This window comes from Dendrobates tinctorius, unplaced genomic scaffold (assembly GCF_039654945.1).
Source record: "Dendrobates tinctorius isolate UK_male_01 unplaced genomic scaffold, ASM3965494v1 ptg000292l, whole genome shotgun sequence".
NCBI classification, from domain to species: Eukaryota; Metazoa; Chordata; class Amphibia; order Anura; family Dendrobatidae; genus Dendrobates; species Dendrobates tinctorius.
Genome location: NW_027361959.1, coordinates 4405638 through 4432514, shown reverse-complemented (window position 1 = coordinate 4432514; position 26877 = coordinate 4405638). Strand labels below are relative to the sequence as shown.

Here is a 26877-nt window from a genome sequence, read left to right as displayed (position 1 = left end):
CGAAAAAACCATGGCCGCGATGTCATTGGCCTCACACCAGGAGAAATAGACTTTCCAAGTACGGTAATAGATCTTGGAAGAGGAAGGCTTTCTGGCGCGGATCATGGTATGAATCACTCGGTCAGAGAATCCTGCCCGTTTCAAAACCTCGGTCTCAACAGCCACGCCGTTAAATTGAGCGACCGAGAATTGGGGTGGCAAATCGGGCCTTGCGACAGCAGATCTGCCCTGTCGGGAAGCTTCCAGGGGGCGTCCGCGAGAAAGTTGACAATGTCCGCGAACCAAGACCTTCTGGGCCAATTCGGGGCGATGAGGACGACTGGAATCCCTTCTGCCTTGATTTTCTTCAACAGCTTGGGAAGAAGAGGCAGGGGAGGGAACAGGTAGGGGAGCTCGAACTGTGACCAAGGAACGGCCAGAGCGTCGGCGCCCACTGCCAGGGGGTCCCGAGACCTGGACACGAATTGTGGTACCTTCCTTTTGAGGCGAGACGCCATGAGGTCTACGTCCGGGGTTCCCCACCGACGGCAGAGCAGATGAAACACCTCCGGATGTAGGGACCAGGGACCATTCCCCTGCCGCGAGACCCTCGCGGCTTAGAAAATCGGCGGCCCAGTTGTCCACGCCGGGAATGTGAACCGCGGAAATTGTTGGAACAAAGGTCTCTGCCCACTGAAGAATTCTGGACACTTCCGCCAGGGCTGAGACACTCCGTGTCCCCCCTTGTCGGTTGATATACACCACCGCTGTGGCATTGTCTGTTTGAATCCTGACAGGCAGGCCCTTGAGGCGCCGTTCCCAGTGGACGAGAGCCAGAAGGATCGCTCGTATCTCTAGGACATTGATCTGCAGAGCTGATTCCTGAGTCGACCATCGACCCTGAACAGTGTGATTGTGGAACACTGCACCCCAGCCGATGAGGCTGGCGTCCTTTGTGCCAATCTGGGAAGAAAGGACCGCCCCGAGAGAATGAGGGGAAACGTCAACCACCAGTTGAGAGACCGCTTGATCCGGCATGAAAGACGAACCGGACGATCCAGAGACAGAGCCGACCTGTTCCATCTGGACAAAATGGCCTGCTGGAGGGGCCTGGCGTGAAACTGGGCAAAGGGAACTGCCTCTATTGCTGCCACCATCTTCCCCAGAATCCTCATGGCTGTCCTGAGAGATGAAAACCGTGCGATCTGTAGTGATCGGACGCCCTGCTGCAGGGAAAGAATCTTGTCTTGTGGGAGAAATACCCTTGACCGACGAGTGTCGAAAAGAAGGCCCAGAAACACAAGGCATTGAGTAGGGATCAGACAGGACTTTTTCCGGTTGACGATCCACCCAAAACTGGACAGGGTGTCTAGAACGATCGCCACACTAAGGCGGGCCTGATGAAAGGAGGGAGCCTTGATCAGAATATCGTCGAGATACGGAAAAAGAACAAGACCTCTGATCCTCAACAAGGCCATCAACGCCGCCATAATCTTCGTGAAGACTCTGGGAGCGGTGGCGAGCCCAAAAGGGAGCGCGACGAACTGATAATGTTCGTGGTGAATCGCAAACCACAGGAACTTCGGATGTCCGGGAAATATGGGCACTTGTAGATAGGCATCTTGGATGTCTATGGAACACATGAATTCCTGCTCCTTCATGGAGGCAATCACCGAGCGAACCGACTCCATCCGGAAGTGGCGGAGGCGAACTCTCTTGTTGAGTAACTTGAGATCCAAGATGGGTCGAACCGCCCCGTCCTTTTTCGGCACCACAAACAGGTTTGAATAAAACCCTGTGAATCGTTCCGATTCGGGAACGAGCACAATCACCCCAGAGCTGAGGAGAGAGGCGATGGCCGAACCGAACCCCGGGATCAAGGCAGGATCCCGTGGCGGACGGGATGGAAGAAGTGATCCCGTGGAAGAGAAACGAACTCTATTTTGTATCCTGTCGATACAACCTCTCTGACCCAAGCATCCTCTACTGAGGCGAACCAGACGTCGCTGAAGAAAAGAAGTCGACCTCCCAATTGGAAGGGACCCACGGAAGACCGATGATAGTCATGCGGACGTAGACCGTCCAGATCTAGATCTGGGTGGTCTTCCCTGGGAAGAGTGGGACCGCCAGGACGGAGTGGGCCTGAAGGAGACCTTCTTTCTTTCCTGACGTGCTTGTGGCCTTTGCTGGTTGGAAGGGTTTTCCGCCGCATTGAAACGGCGGAAAGACCGAAAGGGACGGAACTGACGCCTTGGAGGAGGTCTGCGAGGCTTGGATTGGGGGAGAAGAGAACTCGTACCTCCGGTAGCGTCCTTAATAATCTGGTCCAATTGGGACCCAAAGAGACGCACTCCTTGAAAAGGCAGATTAGTCAGACTTTTTAGAGGACAAGTCCGCCTGCCAGGCCTTGAGTCAAATTGTACGTCGGATTGCCACGATGTTGCTTGACGCCTGAACCGCGCAAGATGCGGCATCCAAGGAAGCAGAAAGCAGATAATCCCCCGCATGTGAAATCTGATTGGCGAGATCTGCCAAATGCTCCGGTTGTGCCTTATCCAGAATGCCCTGCCGAAGGTCCTCTGCCCAAGCGGATATAGCCTTTGCTGCCCAAGATGCCGCCTCGAAGGCAGACTTTGCTAGGGATTCTATGATTCTGTCATTAGAATCTTTTAGGGACGCTACACCCGACAGCGGAAGAACAGTATTATTGGAGAGTCTGGATACGGGAGGGTCCACTGAAGGAGAAGCGGCCCAGTTGTCCGTGAGCTCTTTAGCGAACGGATACAGCACGCCGAGACGCTTTCCTCTTTGAAAGCGTCTAGTCGGATCTTCCCTTTCCTTGGTGAAAATCTTCCCAAACTCGGAATGAAAGGGAAACACCCTGGAAGGTGTTTCCGCCCGTCTGAACGAAACCTCCTGATCTGAGGATTTCGCAGGGGCGTCAGTGATGTCGAAGGTATGGTGAATCGCGGCAATGAGGTTCTGCACCGTAACCTTCATGTTCGCATCCTGATCCGAATCCAGCTCTAAGACCCCTTCAGATTCCGAAAGCGCTTCACCTGACTCGGGAGAGGAGGCCCGAGAGGGAGACTGCTGGGGAGTATGGGGTGAGGTAGGGCGAGGAGAGGACTCCGCCTGGAGATCCTGCCTGGGTCTCTTGCGACTGACACTGGCTGGCTCAGATGGGACGTCCTGTGACGTGCTAGGTCCCGCAGAAGCTCCCAAGGGCAACTTATCCAGAACGGCTACTAGGGACTGAGACACCTTGGTGAGGTCTGCCACCGACTGTGATAGGGAGGAGGCCCAACCCGACAAGGGGGGCTCACTCACCCCTGGGGATATGGATGGCTCCTGAGCGGCGTCGGGCTGGATTGGATTGCTACAGTCCAGGCAGAGGGGAGAGGACTGACCCGTGAGGTAGTGCCGGAAGGTTGGGGGACAGAGGGCGGAGAAGGGTCAGTCTGCCATGCAGAGCTACTCACGGTCCGGTGTCCCCAAAAGCGATGCTGCTCGACCTGTCCGGGGATGCAGATCAGGGAGAAGTCCGGCTGGCCGTCCCAAAGAGGCAAAAAGCTGCTTGCAGAAACTGCTCAGGGGCTGGGGAGCGTCTCCAGCTGCGTCCGGCTGGCAGGCTGTGAAGATGGCGCCTGCCTGTAGAAAAGCGCGGGTCCCGGGGAAGGGCGGAGCTCCTCGCAGGGTTAATAATTGCTGCCCTCTAGCCATAATATGCTGGGCAGGAGAGGGAAAGGCGGGGGGAGGGCCTGGGGAGAGCGGGAGAGAAGTCCGCTTAGAAGAAAGGGGCGGGGGGCGTGGCCGCGACGCTGCGGTAGGCCCGAACACAAGCCGGGGCCTAAATTAGTTGCGGCGGCCGCCTGTCAGCAGGGGGTCGGCGCGGAAGACGCGTCGCAACACCGGGCCGCGTCCCTGCCCAGAACTGCCCGACTCCAGCGCTACCCCTGCCGAGATGGAAAAAAGGGGGGGAAGCGCAGAACGAGGCCCGTGAAGACCCGGGGCCTGCATGGATGCGGTGACCGTGGGGAGATGCGGGGCGTGCAGGGACCCTAACGTGGTCCCCCTGGCGACCGCTCCAAGAGAAAACGCCAGGGGAAGACTGACATACTCACCCAGGCAGGGGGCCTTACAATAAAGGTACCTGAAAATCCCACGCTGTCTGTCTCTATGAAATCCGCGCCTCATCCAACCTTCAGGTTCTGGTAGGCGAGAGGGTGGGAGGCAAGGACCGTCCGTGCGGCTGGCACCTACTTGTGCGAGGCTCCTGGTCCTGCTGCGGAGACCTATGAGGATACGGGGTGGCAGTACACGCCGTACTCATAGTCTCTTTGTGGGAGTACGGATGTGACTGTTCACTCCGTATCCCTCCGGAACCTGCAAAGAAACGACGCACGATGAGGTAGATAGGGTCTAATAAAAGACCCGTGTCCACCTCCTACTGACACTAAGCTAAACTGAGGAATTTCCTGCCGGTCGGTGGGGTGTATACGGCGGAGGAGGAGCTAACCTTTTTTGTGCATAGTGTCAGCCTCCTAGTGGCAGCAGCATACACTCCATGGTCTCTGTGTCCCCCAATAAGGCGAACGAGAAAACACATAAATGAGGTATCGCTGTAATCGTACTGACCCGAAGAATAAAACCGCTTTATCAATTTTACTGCACGTGGAACGGTGTAAACGCACCCCCCAAAAGAAATTCATGAAACGCTGGTTTTTGTTCATTCTGCGTCCCAAAAATCGCAATAAAGAGCGATCAAAAGATGTCACGTGCCCGAAAATGATACCAATAAAAACAAATCGTCCCGCAAAAAATAAGACCTCACATGACTCGGTGGGTCAAAATATGCTAAAATTATAGCTCAATATGTGGAGATGCAAAAACTATTTTTACAATAAAAAGCATCTTTTAGCATATGACAGCTGCCAAAAATAAAAACCCGTTATAAATAGTAAATCAAACCCCCCGTTATCACCCCCTTAGTTAGGGAAAAATAATAAAATTAAAAAAATGTATTTATTTCCATTTTCCCCATTAGGGTTAGGGCTGAGATTAGTGTTAGGGTTGGAGTTATAATTGGGGGGTTTCCACTGTTTGGGCACATCAGGTGCTCTCCAAACGCAACATGGCGTCTGATCTCAATTCCAGCCAATTCTGCGTTGAAAAAGTCAAAAGGTGCTCCTTCCCTTCCAAGCTCAGCCATGCGCCCAAACAGTGTTTTACCCCCACATATGGGGTATTGGCCTACTCAAGACAAATTGGAAAACAACTTTTGGGGTCCACTTTCTCCTGTTACCCTTAGGAAAATAAAAAATTGGGGGCAAAAATATCATTTTTGTGGAAAAAAATATGATTTTTTTATTTTCACGCCAGGGCGTTATAAACTTCTGTGAAGCCCTTGGGGGTTCACAGTGCTCACCACACATCTAGATAAGTTCCTTAGGGGGTCTAGTTTCCAAAATGGGGTCAATTGTGGGGTTTCCACTGTTTAGGTACATCAGGGGCTCTCCAAAGGCAACATGACACCCGCAGACCATTCCATCAAAGTCTGCATTCCAAAACGTCACTACTGCCCTTCTGAGCCCCGACGTGTGCCCATACAGTAGTTTTCTCCCACATATGAGGTATCAGCGTACTCAGGACAAATTGGACAATAACTTTTGGGGTCCAATTTCTCCTGGTACCCTTGGGAAAATAAAAAAATTGGGGACTAAAAGATCATGTTTGTGGAAAAGATACGATTTTTTTATTTTCACGCCCGGGCATTATAAACTTCTGTGAAGCACTGAGGGGTTCAAAGTGCTCACCACACATCTAGATAAGTTCCTTGGGGGCTCTAGTTTCCAAAATGGTGTCATTTGTGGGGGGGTTTGCACTGTTTGGTACATCAGGGGCTTTCCAAACGCGACATGGTGTCCCCGATCTCAATTATAGCCAAAAACGTCAAATGGCGCTGCTTCCCTTCCAAGCTCTGCCATGCGCCCAGATAGTCGTTAACACCCACATATGGGGTATCAGCGCACTCGGGACAAATTGCACAATAACTTTTAGGGTCCTGTTACCCTTGGAAAAATAAGAATTGAGGGTGAAAAGATCATTTTCGTGGAAAAAAAATATGATTTTTTAATAGTACGGCTGTACGTTATAAACTTCTGTGAAGCCCTTGTGGGTTCAAAGTTCTCACCACATATCTAGATAAGTTCCTTGGGGGGTCTAGTTTCCAAAATGGGGTCACTTGTGGGGGGATTCCACTGTTTAGGTACATCAGGGGCTCTTCAAACGTGACATGGTGCCCGATCTGAATGCCAGCCGATTTTGCATTGAAAAAGTCAAACGGCGCTCCTTCCCTTCTGAGCCGAAACAGTGGTTCTCCCCCACGTATCAGGTATCAGCATACTCAGGACAAATTGCACAATAACTTTTGCAGTCCAATTTCTCCTTTTACCCTTGGTAAAATAAAAAAATTGAACCTGAAGTATTTTTTTTTGTGAAAAAAAAAAAAAAAGTTAAATGTTCATTTTTTTAAAAATATTCAAAAAATTCCTGTGAAGCACCTGAAGGGTTAATAAACTTCTTGAATGTGGTTTTGAGCGCCTTAAGGGGTGCAGTTTTTAGAATGGTGTCACTTGAGTATTTTCTATCATATAGACCCCTCAAAGTGGCTTCAAATGTGATGTGGTCCGTAAAAATAAAATAAAAATAACTTCCTAACAAAAAAAAATGTTGGTTCCAAAATTGTGCTGATGTAAAGTAAACATCTGGGAAATGTTACTTATTAAGTTTTTTTTTGCGTGCCGTATCTGTGATTTAAGGGCATAAAAATTCAAAGTTGGAAAATTGCGAAATTTTCAAAATTTTCGCCAAATTTCGTTTTTTTTTTCACAAATAAACACAAGTTATTTGAATGAAATTTTACCACTATCATGAAGTACAATATGTCACGAGAAAACAATGTCAGAATCACCGGGATCCATGGAAGCATTTTAGAGTAATTACCTCATAAAGGGACAGTGGTCAGAATTGTAAAAATTGGCCAGGTCATGAACGTGCAAACCACCCTTGGGGGTTAAGGGGTTAATCTATGAATTTTTTTTTGTACAAATTGCTTAAGATTTCAATTTTTGTGTCCACTCCAGTAATGAGTAACTTTAGAAATGGGTTGCAAGAAACACCCAATAACAAAGGGCCGAATAAATCAGCCTGGCTGCACTCAGGTATGTTTTACTCTACAGCATTTAAGGGTAAACACTATTTGAAAGACCAGCCAGGGACCATAGAGAGAAACCCGTAATATTGGGTCCCCTGCCAGCATCTCCTACCTTGCTCCAGTTGACAGGTATCTCAAATGTATGTATCTTAAGAGAGACCAGTCAATCAACTTGGAGCAAAGCATGGAGAATCTGGCCAGGGACTGCAATGGACTAGTCACATCTTTGTACGGTTGGTGGCCAGCTTTTCAAAGTATGTTTACGCTGAAACGCTGCAACAATTGTGTAGCCAAGCTCTGATTGATGCTGCCCCATCATTCAGGCAGCAAGAATTTGATGATAGGTTCCCTTTAAATCAAAACTATAAATTTATTTATTTTTTTAAATTCTCACCGAGTTCCTACCCCAATTAATGCTGCTCAATTGATTGTGAAACAATTTTTTCTATTTTTTATGCCCTTCCATTTCAAAGTTCTGCCACCTCCCCAACGGTAATAAATAGTGCTCAATATGCAAATTTGGCCTTTATCTGAACATATTCCATAAGACTTCACTTCTCAGTCTTTTGATATTGTATTTTAATTGATATGATACGATAAATTGATATGATATAAAAAATTATATTGTTTTTAATTGCAACAGGATTCTACCCCTCCATAGAGAGACTTCCCAGAGAGATGTAGACTGTCTAAGGCTAGTTTCACATTAGCGCTCTTGAGCGCAGCGACGGCCTGCCGCTAAGCCCCACCCCCTGCCGCGCCTCCTCCTGCAGTTTGGTTGCGCTCGGCGCCCCGTCAAAAAGGCGCATGCGCCGCCAAACGCATACTGCGCACGGCCTGCGCCCCCAGTGATAAAGATAGGGGACCCAGGACGCATGCAGCGTCATGCGCCGGTAGGCGGAGCTACCGGCGGAGGCGCGGCAGGGGGTGGGGCTTAGCGGCAGCCGTGCACAGGCCGTCGCTGCGCTCAAAAGCGCTAATGTGAAACTAGCCTAAGAGAGGGTTGGCATTAGGTCCTGGCAACGAGAATCGCCTTAACGTGGCTGCCAGGTACACAAGAATTGGCCAATTTATGCGCTAAGAATTCTCGATTTTTCAGATTTCTAGTGCAGTAATGCAATTCAATTTTCATACTTCATGTTTGCAAGCTATGGCACTACAGAGTGCTGCATTTGTTTGTATACGAGTTGGCGACTCTAGGTAAGCACCTGTTCAGACCCAATCTATGTTTGGGTGTGACGGTTAGTCTTTTGATACACAACTTCATTTGGGCGGTTGCTTTTTCTCCTCTTTAAAAACGGGGTGGGGGCTTAACTACTGAATCTGCTCCAAACACCCACTCTCAAAGAGTGCCGTACACGTAAGGCACTCATTTATAAGAGGTCAAACCTTCTCCACGTCATATTTATTAACCCCTTTACCCCCAAGGGTAGTTTGCACGTTCATGACCGGGCCAATTTTTACAATTCTGACCACTGTCCCTTTATGAGGCAATAACTCTGGAACGCTTCCATGGATCCCGGTGATTCTGACATTGTTTTCTCGTGACATATTGTACTTCATGTTAGTAGTAAAATTTCATTCATATAACTTGCGTTTGTGAAAAAAATGGAAATTTGGCGAAAATTTTGCAATTTTCCAACTTTGAATTTTTATGCCCTTAAATCACAGAGATATGGCACACAAAATATGTAATAAATAACATTTCCCACATGTTTACATCAGCACACTTTTGGAACCAAATTTTTGTTTTCTTTGGAAGCTATAAGGGTTAAAATTTGACTAACGATTTCTCATTTTTACAACACCATTTTATTTTTAGGGACCACATCACATTTGGTCACTTTGAGGGGTCTATATGATAGAAAATACCCCAAAGTGACACCATTCTAAAAACTGCACCCCTCACGGTGCTCAAAACCAGATTCAAGAAGTTTATTAACCCTTCAGGTGCTTCACAGGAATTTTTTGAACGTTTTTTTAAAAAAAAAATGATTTTTTTTTTTCAAAAAAATTAATTCAGATCCAATTTTTTTTATTTTACCAAGGGTAACAGGAGAAATTGGACTGCAAAAGTTATTGTGCAATTTGTCCTGAGTACGCTGATACCCGATATGAGGGGGGGACCACTGTTTCGGCGCATGGCAGAGCTGAGAAGGGAAGGAGCGCCGTTTGACTTTATCAATGCAAAATTGGCTGGAATTCCGATCGGATGCCATGTCACGTTTGGAGAGCCACTGATGTGCCTAAACAGTGGTATCCCCGACAAATGACACCATTTTGGAAACTAAACCCCCCAAGGAACTTATCTAGATGTGTGGTGAGCACTTTGAACACCCAAGTGCTTCACAGAAGTTTATAACGCCCAGGCGTGAAAATAAAAAAAAGTCATTTTTTCCACAAACATGATCTTTTAGCCCCAAAAGTTATGAAATTTGTCCTGAGTATGCTCATATCCCATATGTGGGGGTAAAACACTGTTTGGGCGCATGGCAGCTTGGAAGGGAAGGAACATCGTTTGACTTTTTCAACGCAGAATTGGCTGGAATGGAGATCAGACGCCATGTTGCATTTGGAGATCACCTGATGTGCCCAAACAGTGGAAACCCCCCAATTCTAACTCCAACCTTAACCCAACACACCCCTAACCCTAGAGGGAAAATGGAAATACTTTTTTTATTTTATTATTTTTCCCCAACTAAGGGGGTGATAAAGGGGGGTTTGATTTACTATCTATGGTGGGTTTTTATGTTTGGCAGCTGTCATACGCTAAAAGACTCTTTATTGTAAAAATAGTTTTTGCATCACCACATTTTGAGAACTATAATTTTTTCATATTTTGACCCACAGTGTCATGTGAGGTCTTATTTTTTGCGGGACGAGTTGACGCTTTTATTGGTACTATTTTCGGGCACGTGACTTTTTTTATCGCTTTTTATTCCGATTTTTGGGACGTATAATGAACAAAAACCAGCATTTCATGAATTTCTTTTTAGGGGTGCGTTTACACTGTTCCGCATGTGGTAAAATTGATAAAATGGTTTTATTCTTCGGGTCAGTACGGTTACAGCGATACCTCATTTATGTTGTTTTTTTTGTCTTTTTGATGCGCGTTATTGCACTTTTTGTTCGGCGGTATGATTATAAAGCATTGATTTTTGCTTTATTTTTTATTTTTTAAGGGGTTCACTAAAGGGGAAACTAGTGGGACAGTTTTATAGGGCGGGTCGTTACGGACGCGGCAATACTAAATATGTGTACTTCCATTGTTTTTATTTCCAAAAACTGAATTAGGGAATATTTTTTTTTATTTAGCTTCTTTTTTTTTTTTTTTTTTTTACTTTATTACATTAGCCCCCTCCCTGCCGATGCTTCCCTAATCCCACGATACACTGCGATCATGTTTGAACGCAGTGTGCCAGGGGTTAATGTGCCGGGTGTCAGCTGTGATAATCAGCTGACACCCGGCAGCGATCAGCGGCGCCCCCCTTACGGGGGCGCCGCTGATCGCTATGACGTACTATCCCGTCATTGAGAATTAAGTCCCGGGTCACATGGATGGGATAGTACGTCTAATGGCAGAAAGGGGTTAACTATGCTACAAGTGTATACTTGATATATAAGGGGGTGTCCTATACATTACACAAGAATTAAGAACTGAATAATGTGGGAACAACTTGTAATAGACCATTTTTCACATAAAAATGTACAAAAAGACTCACCAAACTTGGCAAAGTAGTTAATGAGCGTGTCTGTCTCGCAGTTTCTATATAAATCTGCCAACTGTGTACAGCAATTCAAAGCCATATTGTGTACACGAAGCCTACGCTGACCTCCACAGCTGGTGTACAATATCGCACACTAAAAATCAAAAATGACAAAAGGTTAGAGAAATTTATTTAAATGGTCTCTTTTAAAGTAAACGTTCAAGAAATCAATAGTACAAGCGAATATCAGAAATGTTTAATAGATCTTATGAGCCACTTCTTCCCTTCCCTCCTGAACACATTATTCACTTTGAAAACAGCTCAAATATGTCAGGCTACTTTCACACTTCAGTTTTTTGACGTCAGTCACAATCCGACGGCTCGACGGAAAAAATGATCTGTCGCAGAATGTGAAGATCTGATGCGACAGATCCGTTTTTCAACGGATCCGTCGCATCAGTTTTTTCATCCGTTTCTTGACGTATCCGTTTTTGTTTTTTTAAGTCGGCAATTCAGTGCGCTGTACAGTAAAATCACACTGACATGAATCGAAACAATAGATATATATTCATATATAGTGTATGTATGTATACACATATATACACACACACACACACACTAGATGGTGGCCCGATTCTATCGCATCGGGTATTCTAGAGTCTCTGTTAAAATAAAAAAATAGTGATATACTCACCTCCCGACAGCCCCCTGACTCTCTCCTCTCACCATCTTCCGGTCCCAGTAATGCTTAGCGCGAAATACCGCTGATGACGTCGCGCTCTCGCGAGAGTGACGTCATCTCTGGTCCTTCTCTCTAAGCATTACTGGGACCGGAAGATGCCAGGAGCGTGGTGAGAGGAGGGACAGAGTCCAGGGGTCGTCGGAAGGTGAGTATATAACTTTTTTATTTTAACAGAGACTCTAGAATACCCGATGTGATAGAATCGGGCCACTATCTAGTGTATTATACTCCTGTTACAGCCAGAGCTGCAGTCACTGTTCAGATCTTACCAAATGTATTGTACTCCAGTTACACCCAGAGCTGCTGTCACTGTTCTGCTTTTACCTAATGTATTGTAGTCCACTTACACCCAGAGCTGCAGTCACTGTTCTGCTGTTACCTAATGTACTCCTGTTACACCCAGAGCTGCAGTCACTGTTCTGCTGTTACCTAATGCAGTGTACTCCAGTTACACCCAGATCTGCAGTCACTCTTCTGCTGTTATCTAATGTATTGTACTCCAGTTACTCCCAGAGCTGCAGTCACTGTTCTGCTTTTACCTAATGTACTGTACTCCAGTTACACCCAGAGCTGCATTCACTTTTCTGCTGTCACCTAATGTATAGTACGCAAGTTACACCGAGAGCTGCAGTCACTGTTCTACTGTTACCCAATTACCTAATGTATTGTACTCCAGAATATGTACAGGACTGTGCCTGTGTAATGAGCAACGCAGCAGTGATGCCTTTAACGGCTGTAATGTGCCTGTACAATAAGCAATGTGGCCGTGTTGCCACGACGACTAAGTAACTGTTGCTGATTGGTTGCGGCAGTTAGGCCGCGCGACCAATCAGCGAGGTGGGATTTCCATTACAGACAGAATTAGACAATATATAGTAGAGATATATATATTATATAAATATATACACACATACATACATATATACACACACACACACACACATAGTTGACTTAAATTGTCCATCATTCACTTCCGTCAGGATGTCCCCAAATCCCACAATCCACTGCACCGACCGCTATTTTGGTACACCCGAGTGATGCCGCTTTGATCAGGAAGCAGCTACGTCCTGGATCCGAGCGCAATCGGGATCGCTACTGCGAACCCAACTGCCGCTGGGATCCTAGCTGCCGCCCGATCCAGTACGCAGCTGCGATCCTTAACACCGCTGATATCCCGACCGCCGCTGGTATCCCAGCCGCTGCTTGGATCGCAGCTGCCGCTCGGATCCAGGCCACCACTGTGATCCCGACCGCCGCTGATATCCCGGCCGCTGCTTGGATCCCAGCTGCCGCTCGGATCCAGGCCACCACTGTGATCCCAACTGCCGCTGGGATCCTGACTGCCACTGGGATCCCAGCTGTCACTCGGATTCAGGCTGCTGCTGCGATCCCGACTGCCGCTGGGATCCCATCCGCTGCTTGGATCCAGGCCACTGCTGCTCGGATTCAGGCTGCCGCTGCGATCCCGAACACCGCTGTGATCCCGGCCGCTGCTTGGATCCCAGCCGTCGCTTGGGTCCAGGCCACCGCTACGATCACGAGGCTGTGAAAGGGGTGTAACGAGGGGGTATAACGAGAGGGGTATAATGAGAGGTTGTAATGAGGGGGTGTAATGAGAGGGTGTAATGAGGGGGGAGTAATGTGAGGGATGATGCCGCCGGACCCCTGCCAGGACCCACTGCCTGACTACATACGCCGGATCCCGCCGCTGCCTGCCCACCCACTTCCGTGCAGTCACAGCCGGCAGGAAAGACTGCGGCTTGAGGTCTGTGCTGGAGATTGGGTGCAGCCACCCTCTTGTGGCGCTGCACACCATCTCCAGCACAGGCTGCAAAACACCGTCTTTCCTGCAGGTTGTGACTGCACGGAGGTGGGTGGTCCACCACCCCCAGCGCCACAAAGCTGCCCCCATCATGTTACTGCCCTCCCGATGCGATAGCATCGGGCACACATCTAATATTATATATCTCTTGGCCCTATCTTGGATTGTGTCATACCTAACAGACCGGACATTCAGCGTCTCCCACTCGCACACCACCTCCTCACCGCGCCCAATATCCGTCGGAGTCACGCAAGGTTCAGTCCTAGGGCCCCTGCTCTTCTCCATTTACACCTTCGGCCTCGGACAGCTCATAGAATCTCATGGCTTTCAGTATCACCTCTATGCAGATGACACACAGATCTACATCTCTGGACCAGATATCACCTCCCTACTAAACAGAATCCCTCAATGTCTGTCTGCTATTTAATCATCTTTCCCCCCATCTCTCGTGACCCCCCAACGGACCTATCCATTAAAGTAAACGACAGCCCACTCTCTCCAGTCCCACAAGCTCGCTGCCTCGGAGTTATCATTGACACTGATCTCTTTCTTTTTCAAAACACATATCCAAGCCCCTTTCCACTTCCTGCTGAAGTCAACTCCAAAATATTTCACGGATCCGTACATTCCTCAACCAAAAATCTGCAAAAACCCTAGTCCATGTCCTCATCATCTCCTGCCTTGACTACTGCAACCTCCTGCTCTGTGGCCTCCCCTCTAATACTCTCGCACCCCTCCAATCTATTCTAAACTCTGCTGCCCGACAAATCCACCTGTCCCCCCCCCACTATTCCCCGGCCTCTCCCCTCTGTCAATCCCTGCACTGGCTCCCCATTACCCAAAGACTCCAGTTCAAAACCCTAACCATGACATACAAAGCCATCCACAACCCGAGTCCTCCATACATCTGTGACCTCGTATCCCGGTACTTACCTGCATGAAACCTCCGATCCTCACAAGATTTCCTTCTGTACTCCCCTCTTATCTCCTCTTCCCACAATCACATACAAGACTTCTCCCGCGCATCCCACCTACTCTGGAACTCTCTACTACAACATATCAGACTCTCGCCTACCATGGAAACCTTCAAAAAGAACCTGAAGACCTACCTCTTCCGACAAGCCTACAATCTATAGCAACCACCGATCCACCAAACCGCTGCACAACCAGCTCTACCCTTGCCTACTGTATCCTCACCCATCCCTTGTAGATTGTGAGCCCTCTCAGGCAGGGTCCTCTCTCCTCCTGTAACAGCCGTGACTTGTATTGTTTAAGATTACTGTACATGTATTATGTATACCCCTCCTCACTTGTAAAGCACCATGGAATAAATGGCGCTATCATAAATATATATATATATATATATATATATATATATATATATATATATATATATATATACAGTGCCTACAAGTAGTATTCAACCCCCTGCAGATTTAGCAGGTTTGATAAGATGCAAATAAGTTAGAGCCTTCAAACTTCACACAAGAGCAGGATTTATTAACAGATGCATAAATCTTACAAACCAAAAAGTTATGTTGCTCAGTTAAATTTTAATAAATTTTAAACATAAAAGTGTGGGTCAATTATTATTCAACCCCTAGGTTTAATATTTTGTGGAATAACCCTTGTTTGCAATTACAGCTAATAATCGTCTTTTATAAGACCTGATCAGGCCGGCACAGGTCTCTGGAGTTATCTTGGCCCACTCCTCCATGCAGATCTTCTCCAAGTTATCTAGGTTCTTTGGGTGTCTCATGTGGACTTTAATCTTGAGCTCCTTCCACACGTTTTCAATTGGGTTAAGGTCAGGAGACTGACTAGGCCACTCCAACACCTTGTTTTTTTGCCTCTTGAACCAGGCCTTGGTTTTCTTGGCTGTGTGCTTTGGGTCGTTGTCTTGTTGGAAGATGAAATGACGACCCATCTTAAGATCCTTGATGGAGGAGCGGAGGTTCTTGGCCAAAATCTCCAGGTAGGCCGTGCTATCCATCTTCCCATGGATGCGGACCAGATGGCCAGGCCCCTTGGCTGAGAAACAGCCCCACTGCATGATGCTGCCACCACCATGCTTGACTGTAGGGATGGTATTCTTGGGGTCGTATGCAGTGCCATCCAGTCTCCAAACGTCACGTGTGTGGTTGGCACCAAAGATCTCGATCTTGGTCTCATCAGACCAGAGAACCTTGAACCAGTCTGTCTCAGAGTCCTCCAAGTGATCATGAGCAAACTGTAGACGAGCCTTGACATGACGCTTTGAAAGTAAAGGAACCTTACAAGCTCGTCTGGAACGAAGACCATTGCGGTGGAGTACGTTACTTATGGTATTGACTGAAACCAATGTCCCCACTGCCATGAGATCTTCCCGGAGCTCCTTCCTTGTTGTCCTTGGGTTAGCCTTGACTCTTCGGACAAGCCTGCCCTCGGCACGGGAGGAAACTTTCAAAGGCTGTCCAGGCCGTGGAAGGCTAACAGTAGTTCCATAAGCCTTCCACTTCCGGATGATGCTCCCAACAGTGGAGACAGGTAGGCCCAACTCCTTGGAAAGGGTTTTGTACCCCTTGCCAGCCTTGTGACCCTCCACGATCTTGTCTCTGATGGCCTTGGAATGCTCCTTTGTCTTTCCCATGTTGACCATGTATGAGTGCTGTTCACAAGTTTGGGGAGGGTCTTAAATAGTCAGAAAAGGCTGGAAAAAGAGATAATTAATCCAAACATGTGAAGCTCATTGTTCTTTGTGCCTGAAATACTTCTTAATACTTTAGGGGAACCAAACAGAATTCTGGTGGTTTGAGGGGTTGAATAATAAATGACCCTCTGAATAAACTTTTCACAATTTAAAAAAAAATTAAACAAAGAAATAACATTCTTTTTTGCTGCAGTGCATTTCACACTTCCAGGCTGATCTACAGTCCAAATGTCACAATGCCAAGTTAATTCCGAATGTGTAAACCTGCTAAATCTGCAGGGGGTTGAATACTACTTGTAGGCACTGTATATATATATATATATATTCATAGAGTTCTACATAGCAAAGTAGCCGATAAAATAAATCAATTGCCGGCTTGAGTAAAATCATTCCCGAACATGACACGACACATGGTTTACATATAGTAAACTGTCATATCAAAACGATTTATGTATGTCAGTGTTTAATCAATTTAGTAGTTTGTGTTAGGAAAAATTTGGAACTCTAGGGGTTAAATTTAAGGCTATAATCGCAGAAAAAAATTGTGTGGGCTCCCTTCCAATTTTCTCCGCCAGAGAGGGAAAGCCAGTGAGTTAGGGCAGATATTACTAGCCTAGAGAGGGACCACCCCAACCACTCCACATACCAGACCTCTGCCCTTCCCTAATAACCTCCCTCTCCAACATCACTGAAGGAGAGCTTACTCATCTCCATTCCAAATCACACCTCACCACCTGTGCACTTGACCCCATCCCTTCCCACCTGCTCCCCAACCTCACTATCACGCTTATCCCAGTCCTAACCCATCTTTTCAACCTATCACTATCTTCTGGTACCTTCCCCTCTGCCTTCAAACATGCCACCATCACACCCATCCTCAAAAAAACAAACCTTGACCCAACTGTCCTGTCCTACTGCCCCATATCACTACTCCCGTTTGCTTCCAAACTCCTTGAACAGCATGTCCATGCTCAACTTTCCTCCCACCTCTCATCTAACTCCCTCCTTGACATCCTCCAATCTGACTTCCGTCCCCACCACTCTACTGAAACTGCCTTGACCAAAATTACTAATGACTTACTCACAGCCAAAACTAACAGAAAGTTCTCCATCCTCCTCCTTCTCGACATGTCCTCTGCCTTCGACACAGTCGACCACTGCCTACTGCTACAGATTCTTTCTTCCCTTGGCATCAAAGACCTTGCCCTGTCCTGGATTGCCTCATACCTTTCTGACCGCACATTCAGCGTTTCCCACTCCCATACTACCTCCTCATCCCGCCCTCTCTCTGTTGGGAGTCCCCCAAGGCTCTGTCCTGGGGCCCCCACTTTTTTCCATCTATACCCTTGGGCCTAGGACAACTCAAAGTCCCATGGCATCCAGTACCACCTGTATGCGGGCGACACTCAGATCTACCTCTCTGGCCCAGATGTCACCTCTCTGCTGTTCAGAATGCCGGAGTGTCTATCAGCCATATCCTCCTTTTTCACCTCTCGCTTCCTAAAACTCAATGTAGACAAAACTGAACTCATTATCTTTCCTCCATCTCACATATCTTCCCGACCCGATCTATCTATTATGGTAAATAGCATCACGCTCTCTCCGGCACCTGAAATCCGCTGCCTCGGAGTGACTCTTGACTCTAACCTGTCCTTTCAAACCATACGTCCAAACTCTTGCCACCTCCTGTGAAGCCAACCACTATGCTTACACATGGTTGGCTTCACTGAGCAAATGTGACTTAAATTCAGGCTTACTTCCTGTTATACACCCACACACTGACTGGGCTTTCATGATCAGCCTCCTTTCCTCCCTCACCTGAACCAGGACACCACACTGGTATGTTCCTACTCTAATTAACTTGTATATTTATACCTCATGTTTGCATCCCAAACTCACTTCCCCTGACGAAGCTGCCAAGCGCAGCGATACACGTGGGGGTCTCTCCACACCCCCCTTTTCCTCTTATTGTGGACCCGCATCTATATGGCTTTATTATAAGCCTCTTTTTGAGCTACTATTGTGACTGGGATTATCCTTATCCTTTTCATGGCTATTATGCCTTTTTCATTCACCTGCATTAGACCGTCAGTTACCAGGTTGTATACCTATTTCCTCTTGTGAATGCAAGAGAATCTTATGATCTTTTGGCCTTTGATGGTGTGCTTATATATTGGTTCATTTTATATAGATAATTGTTAGCCTTTTGCTCATATTACTATAGGTTATCCCCATAGAACCTACACTCATGGCACTCCACATGCGGCCATACAACTTTGTATTATTGCTATAATGGCATATTTGTAATCATTGTCAGGACTTAGCATTGACACGTGGTTCGCATATGTGAATACACGGGTATTACATACCTGGTAATGTGTTTTTCCAGGGGACATGACGGCACCACGAGAGAGGGGATCCGCCCTACGAGGACAGGAAACCTTCAAGATAAAAGGGGGCAGCTCCTCTCTCCGCATCAGTTGTTTTACAGAGCACAAGAGGAACTCCGCCAGTTAGTGCACACATAAATAATACCTATTTTACACTGCTAAATTTCCCACACCAAGGGAGTGTATAATACTAACAAAAAACACCCAACTAATGACGTGATCAAATAGGGCGGGAATATAAGGGTGCCGTCATGTCCCCTGGAAAAACACATTACCAGGTATGTAATACCCGTGTTTTCCCATGGTACATGACGGCACCACGAGAGAGTTACAGAGATTTGTATTCTCTTTTAGGGGGGGGATCACTGCCTGCAACACTCTTCTCCCAAATGTGAGATCAGAGGTAGCAGATAGGTCTAATCTGTAATGTCTGAAAAAGGTAGATGGGGAGGACCAAGTGGCCGCCTTACATATTTGGTCGATGGAGGCGTCCGCTCTCTCTGCCCAGGATGTTGCCATGGCTCTCGTGGAGTGGGCTTTTAGGCCCTCTGGAACAGCCCTGCCTGCACTACTATATGCTAGTATGATGGCCTCTCTCACCCATCTAGCTATAGTTTGCTTAGAGGCTTTAAGGCCTTTCCTTGCCCCCTGGTATGAGATAAACAAGGCCCTCTGTTTCCTCCATGGTTTTGTCACCTCTAAATACTGTAGGATACATCTCCTAACGTCTAGACAATGTAACCTCTCTTCCTTTTTGTTACCAGGGTTAGGACAGAAGGATGGCAAGATTATTTCCTGAGCTCTGTGGAATTTCGACACTACCTTAGGGAGGTATGCTGGATCTAATCTTAACACGACTCTATCGTCCATAACCTGAGTGTATGGCGGGTCTGCTGATAGTGCGTGTAAGTCCCCAACCCTACGTGCCGATGTGAGTGCCACTAATAAGGCTGTTATTAAGGTTAACACTTTGTCTGATATTGCGTCTATTGGTTCAAATGGACTTTCCGTTAGGGATGATAGGACTAAATTTAGATCCCGGGGAGGAGGTTTAGGCGATGGGACAGAGTCAGCTCTAGTACAGGCCCGGATAAATCTGGCGACCCATCTATCGCTTGCCAGGTCATAGTTGAATAATGCTGCCAGGGCTGAAACGTGTACTTTCAGGGTGCTGACCGCTAAGCCCAAGTCTAAGCCCCTTTGCAGAAACTCTAGCACTGCCCTTACCGGTACTTCCCCTTCCTGTATTGGGCCTGAGGTGGATAAGAACTTCCTCCATATCCTCCCATATATTTTTGTAGTCACTGGTTTTCTGCTGCTGATTAAGGTGGAAATCAATCTCGCTGAAAACCCTTTCTTTTCTAATAGTGACCTTTCAAATTCCAGGCTGTCAAATGCAGCCTGGAATTCGGAGGATGATTGAAGGGACCCTGTGTTAGGAGGTCGTGATCCTCTGGGAGCACCCATGGGTCTGTCTCTGACATCACTCTCAGCCAATAGAACCACGGCCTTTTTGGCCAAAAGGGAGCTATCATAATTACTCTGGCTTGGTCCTCCCTGATCTTTTTCAGGACTAATGGAATGAGGCATATCGGAGGGAATGCGTACAGGAGACCTGATGTCCATTTTATTCTGAAGGCGTCTACCGCCAGTGGCATGTCTGCTGGTCTTAGGGAGCAGAATTTTTGAACTTTTCTGTTGGTTTTTGAGGCGAAGAGATCTATTATGGGTTTTCCCCACCTCTGCACAATTTGCTGAAAAATGGACTCTTTTAGGCACCATTCTCCTTGCTTTAAGTGGTTCCTGCTCAGAAAGTCCGCCTTCAGGTTGTCCGCGCCTCGGATATGCAGGGCCGATAATGAAAGGAACTGATGTTCCGCCAGAGTCAGGATTCTTTTTGCTATTTCCATCAATGACCGAGAACGAGTGCCCCCTTGATGGTTCACGTATGCAACCGCTGTACGATTGTCTGATAGGACTTTCACATGATGTCCTCTCAGGTGTGTCAGTAATCCTTCCAGCGCTCTTTCGATGGCTAGCAGTTCCCACTCGTTTGAGGATAGATCTTTTTCCCCCTGAGCCCAAGTATCTTGGAGCCATAGGGTGTCTAGATGGGCTCCCCAGCCCCAGGGACTGGCATCTGTCGTGACTACTCTGGAGACTGCATATGTCCAGGGTACTCCCCTCGGAGCGGCCTCTATCTGTAACCACCATTTTAGCGACTGGAGTACAGGATCCGGGATGGTGAGCTTCTGTTCTAACTGCCCCTGAAGCGTCAGATCGCTTTGTAACACACACCACTGAAGTTCCCTTGCGTGAAATTGTGCCCATTTTATCGCTGGTATGCAGGAGGTTAGGGACCCCAGCACTGACATGGCTTTCCTCAGAGTCATTGTTGGCTTTCCTAATGTTGTTCTGATTAGGTTTTTGATTTTCTCTTCTTTTTCCTTTGGGAGGCGACACTCCTGTATTACCGAGTCTATTGTTAGGCCCAAAAAACTCTGGACCATCGTTGGCTCCAACCTGGATTTTTTGAAGTTCAGTTGCCAACCCAGAGTCTGAAGAGTCTCTATCACTGTCTTGACTTGTTCCTGACAGTGAGCGAAATCTTTCCCCACTATCAAGAAGTCGTCCAGATATGGTATTACTAGAGCATCTATTTCTCTGAGATGTGCCGTGACCTCCGCAATTAACTTCGTAAAGACCCGGGGGGCTGTTGCTACCCCAAAGGGCAGAGCCTTGTATTGAAAATGATGCCACTGAGAGTTTATCTGGACTGCCACCCTGAGATATTTGCGGTCTTGCTGCCGAATCGGGACATGATAGTAAGCGTCCTTGAGATCCAGGACCGCCATGTAACACCGAGGGAAGAGGAGTTTTACTGTAGATCTTTTTGTCTCCATCTTGAATGATGGGACTACTAGAGATATTTGTTGAGGCCTTTCAGGTTTACAATCGTCCTCCAGGAATTGTCTGGTTTCTTTATCAGAAACAGGGGGGAGTAAAAGCCTTTCTTCTTTTCTTTTTCTGGAACTTCTTCCAGTACGAGTTTTTGTACAAGCGATAATACCTCCTCTTCCAAACTCTTTTGTCTTTCCTGAGATGATTGTACCGGAGTTTGAATGAATTTTTGTGGTGGCCAATGGTGGAATTTTAACTCCAGACCTGACCCTACTATCTGTCGGATCCAGGTGCTGGATGAGATCCTTTCCCAGGCTGGGAGGAAGTGAGAGAGCCTTCCCCCCACCTGAGAAGGACCGTCACTGGGTGGGTTTTTTGGCTTCTCTCGGGGGCTTACTGAAATAGAAGCCTCTCCCTCCCTCTGTATTGTCTGTCGGAATTGCTCCTGTCACGATCTTTAAATTGTTGTCTCCTGAACTTTCGGCCCCTCTGAAAGGAGCGCCGAAAGGCCTGAAATGGTTGTTTCGGAAAATTCTTTTTGGTATCACTCGCTTTCTCCAGCACTTCATCCAATGCCGGGCCGAACAAGAAATTTCCTTCACATGGTAGAGAGCAAAGTTTCATTTTCGCCTGGGTGTCCCCCGGCCAGCATTTGAGCCATACCGCCCGCCGTCCTACATTGGTTAAGGCTGCTGATTTTGAGGCTAGTCTGGCAGAATCTGCTGATGCCTCTGCGAGAAAGTTCGCCACTGCCCTAATAGCCGGCAATGATTCCAGAATCGTCTCTCTGGGAACCCCTTGTTCCAATTGATCCTCCAAGTTGTCTGTCCATATCTTTAAGGACCTAGCCACACAAGTGGCTGCGATGGCGGGTCTTAGTGCGCCAGCCGAGGTTTCCCAGGCTGCCTTAAGGCAACTATCCGCCTTTCGGTCCAGTGGCTCTTTTAGAAACCCCAAGTCTTCAAAGGGTAGGGAGGATTTTCTGGCGACCTTTGATATCGCCACATCAATTTTGGGGGCCCTATCCCAGGATGAGGATGCCTCTTTCTCAAATGGGTATCTCCTCTTCAGGGAATTTGTATTCTGGGACTTCCTTTCTGGTTTTTCCCACTCGCGATTTATGAGTGCTTTCAGTTGCTCATTAACAGGGAAGGTTCTACGTTTTCTCTTTTGCAGTCCACTAAACATGAGATCTTGGGCTGTCTTTTTTGTCCGCTCTTCTACTAGCCCCATGGTAGATCTAACTGCTTTAATGAGTTCATCCGTAGCTTCTACTGGAAACGTATCTTCCCCGTCCGAGCTACTTCCTGAATACTGCGACTTATTTGAGTCATCCTCTGACCCTGTAGAGTCCTGTTGAGAGACCCCTGAGGGGCTTAATCTCCTAGCTTTTCTTTCCGTATCTACCGTTTGTAATGCTCTTACTGACTTGGAAACTTCTGTCTGAATTATGGCCCTCAAACTATCCGAAAATGAGGGTGTCTCCTCCGCTATGGTCTTGTTAATGCACTCCTGGCATAATTTTTTGTTCCAGGCTGTTTCTACGGGACTTTTACATAAAGCACATTCTTTATTTTTTGACTTTCCTCTATATTTCTTAGGGACCTCCTATACTCCACCCCGTCCATATACGGTATATAAGAGGAGGAGGAGAGGAAAAAGAGAGGCAAAAAAGAGAAAGAGAACAGACATTAGATTACTGGACTTTCTCGAGGTTCACTCACCACTCGGACGCTTCATAGAACGGGTACCGGATCTGGAGGTTGGCTGGTCCTCTCACTGTCTCCCAACGAGACTACGGACCCCTCTTTTTTGCGGTGACGATCCGCCCGTGTGCTGCCCGAGTGGCTCACACTACTGCTGCGGCGTGCTTTTGCTTTTTCGTCTGAGCACGACCGCCTCTCCTTCGCTTCCTGGCGCGGTTGTATATGCTCTGGCGAAGGGCTCTCCATTATGCTGCATATGGCTGCAAGCAGTCACCCCACTCAGAATTGGTGCTGTGACGCCCGCTCGCCTTTCCTGGCGATTTAAATAGTATTCTTTTTTTTTCCTGGATCAGCTGGTCTCGCACCTGTGTGCGGACGCGCGCGCCCGTGCCCCCCCCCCGGGACCGCGCACTCTTCCTGTCTCTCCCAGGCCCCGCAGTGCTGTGCGCCCCCTCCACTTCCGGGTCGCACGCAACCGCTTCTGGTTCGGCGGCCATCATGCGCGCTCCGAGTGCGCGCTGCCCCCGGTGCGGCCAGACGACCTGCTGTGCGGCCCGGGTGAGCGCTTGGGCCCCCTATTTCGGGGCCCCCAGACACCCCTTACCCCCGATGGACCTGGACCACGGATCAGCCACACCTGCCACACTCCGCTGATGTCATCCATGGTGGGCCTGGACTCCCATGCTGCAGAGCACCTTCTGACTGCAGGTACGCTGCGGGGTCCGGTGTCTGGCCTTCGACAGGGAGGGTCACTGTCCGTGGCCTCCGAGGAGCTCTTCTGCCCGGGCACCGATGTGTCTCCTGGGCTGCATGGCCACTATATGTCGACAGGGAGGGAGCACGGAAAGTGGCCTCCGTGGACTTCTATGGGGCAAGTTTTGGTCATCTTGGAGGGTACATGAACTATGGTCTCCGAGGCATCATTACTTCACCCGGGCAACTGCCTCACGGGCTGTGGCCATGCACTCGCTCAGGGGGGACATAGGAATATATGGCCCCCGAGGCAACTACCGGTACCTGGTGACGGGTGTAGCAGACCAGTGCCTGCCACTAATCACCCGACCCAGGCCCAGGCATCCTCTTCGGAATCTTCAAAGAGGCTTTCATCTTGAGGGTTCCCCGTCGAGGACAGGAAACCAACTGATGCGGAGAGAGGAGCCGCCCCCTTTTATCTTGAAGGTTTCCTGTCCTCGTAGGGCGGATCCCCTCTCTCGTGGTGCCGTCATATACCATGGGAAAAACACTTTTTTTCTTGCATTATGTGCTGATTTCCATATATGCCTAATTTATTAGTTAGCTCAACTATCATTGTTATTGATGGTGGATTTTCCACAGATTTGATTCATACTAGGGGGTTTAGTTTGATTGCTATGTTTCCATATTTAATTGGTTTTAATGTTTGGTCATGTTTGTGGTTCAATAAAGGTTTTTCCATTTTACATTGTGGTTGTGCATACCACTATTGGTCTCAGCTTTTCTCACATGTTTGTATGGAGACCAGGTTTTGCACCCCATTTGCATATTTCTACTTCACTGATTGATAGGTGTGCGCCCACTATTCTATTATCACCTCCTGTCGCCTCCAACTCAAAAATATTTCCAGAATCCATCCCTTACTCAGCCCTCAATCTACTAAAACTCTTGTACATGCCGTCATCTCCCGCCTTGACTACTGCAACGCTCTCCTCTGTGGCCTCTCTGCTAATTCTCTTGCACCACTCCAGTCTGTCCTCAACTCTGCTGCCCGACTAATCCACCTCTCTCCTCACTACTCCTCTGTCCCTCCCCTCTGCAAATGCCTCCATTGGCTCCCAGTTCCCCAACGAATCCAGTTCAAACTACTAACACTGACCTTCAAAGCCATCCATAACCTGTCCTCTTCCTATATCTCTGAACTAATCTCCCAATATCTTCCCTCACGTAATCTTCGATCCTCCCAAGACCTCCTACTCTCCTCAACACTTATTTGTTCCTCACACAACCGCCTCCAAGATTTCTCCCGACTATCCCCCATCCTCTGGAATTCCATGCCTCAACACGTCTGATTATCCACCACCCTTGAATCCTTCAAACAGAACCTGAAAAGCCATCTTTTCAGGAAAGCTTACAGCCTGCAATAACCATGCTGCCGCCTCACCACCTCCCGAGCTGCTGCATAACCATTCTGCTGCCTCACCACCGCCCGAGCTCCAGCACCTCCGACCTTCTGTCTCTTCCCCACTATGCCGTAGAATGTAAGTCTGCAAGGACAGGGTCCTCTCCCCTCTGTACCAGTCTGTCATTGTAAATTTGTTTACTGTTAACGATATCTATAACTTTGTATGTAACTTTGTATGTAACTTTGTATATCCTTCTTGTGAAGTGTGTCAATGACTGCCTTCTGGAAATCTGTCAAGTCAGCAGTCTTCCCCATGATTGTGAAGCCTACTCAAACAGACTTAGGGTACCGTTACACTAAGCGACGCACCTGCGATCCTGACAACGATACGACCTGGTAAGGATAGCTGGTGCGTCACTAGTAAGCTGTTAAACAGTCAAATTTACCCAACGACGCAGCAACGATCTCGGCGGGATCGCTGGTGCGTCGCTTAGTGTCACACAACAGCGATTCTGACGACTCCTGCCTGCATCCATGATTTCTCAGTCGTTAACGAGGTCACTCATCGGTTTCAAACACAGCGATGCATGCTGGCCAGCGGGACACCAGTGATCAAAAAATGGCCCAGGACATTCGAGCGCGATCAGCAACATCGCAGCAGGGTCCTGATCACTGCTAAGTGTCACACATTACGATATTGCTGGCGAGGTCGCTGTTGCGTCACAAAATCGGTGACGCATCAGCGATCTCGCTAGCGATCTCACTTAGTGTGAAGTACCCCTAAGGGACCTTTTTAAAAGGAAGCCTTTGCAGGTGTTTGGTAATTGTTCTAATTGAAATAGATAACTTTTTGTAATGACTATATAATATGAAGACATACTAATAGGGAATTTAGATTGTGAGCCCCATCGGGGACAGTGATGATAATGTATGCAAACTGTAAAGCGCTGTGGAATATGTTAGCGCTATATAAAAATAAAGATTATTATTTATATGAGTTTCACATTTTAAATTTAAGAACTGAAATACATTAACTTTTCGATGATATTCTAATTTGGTGAAAAACACCTGTGTTAATCCCTTTGTCAATTATGTTATGCAATGTAATTTGTCATTTATATTAGTGAGGTTTATTTTAGTAGTTTTGTATAGTACTGCCAGCTCTATCAGTCTCATCATTTCTATTCACTGGCAGCGTAAGGTGGAGTTCCAGAATGTGCATGGAGCAGCGTCTCTGCAATTCCCTCTGAATAAGTAAACAAGGCTTTCCAAACGCGTAAGGGAAGGTGTGGTCTATCCATTCATCCGCACTTCAGAGACTATGTGACGTCACACGCTTCAAAGCTCTGCTTCCATCACACCAGGAGTGTCACTGACTGGGACGCCCTGGATTCCTGCGGTTTGATCTGTTTTTCACTTTTAATTATTTTGATATATTTTTAGTTGCCCCCTATCGTAGGTTTATACATGTGCAACAATTAGAAATTTTGCCATCCATCTTTATTTTAGATTAATAACAGTTTATACTGCACTGAATGGGGAAAAAAAAGATGCTGGAGTACAGGTTTAAGTGACTGAGTTAATTTAGCTTACGTAGTTCAAAAATATGAAATCAATTTGGAATTTC

The 26877-nt window shown here is 47.5% G+C and overlaps 1 protein-coding gene across 4 annotated transcripts in view; it reads right to left on the bottom strand.

The window, feature by feature from the left end:
- The window catches only part of SEC24C (SEC24 homolog C, COPII coat complex component), a 110808-nt gene that overhangs the window by 27225 nt on the left and 56706 nt on the right, over positions 1–26877 (bottom strand). For all 4 annotated transcript variants that reach the window (XM_073560042.1, XM_073560043.1, XM_073560044.1 and 1 more), the window contains one exon: positions 10918–11056. In XM_073560042.1, coding sequence (XP_073416143.1) covers positions 10918–11056 — 139 coding nt within the window. The remainder of the gene's footprint in view (positions 1–10917; positions 11057–26877) is intronic.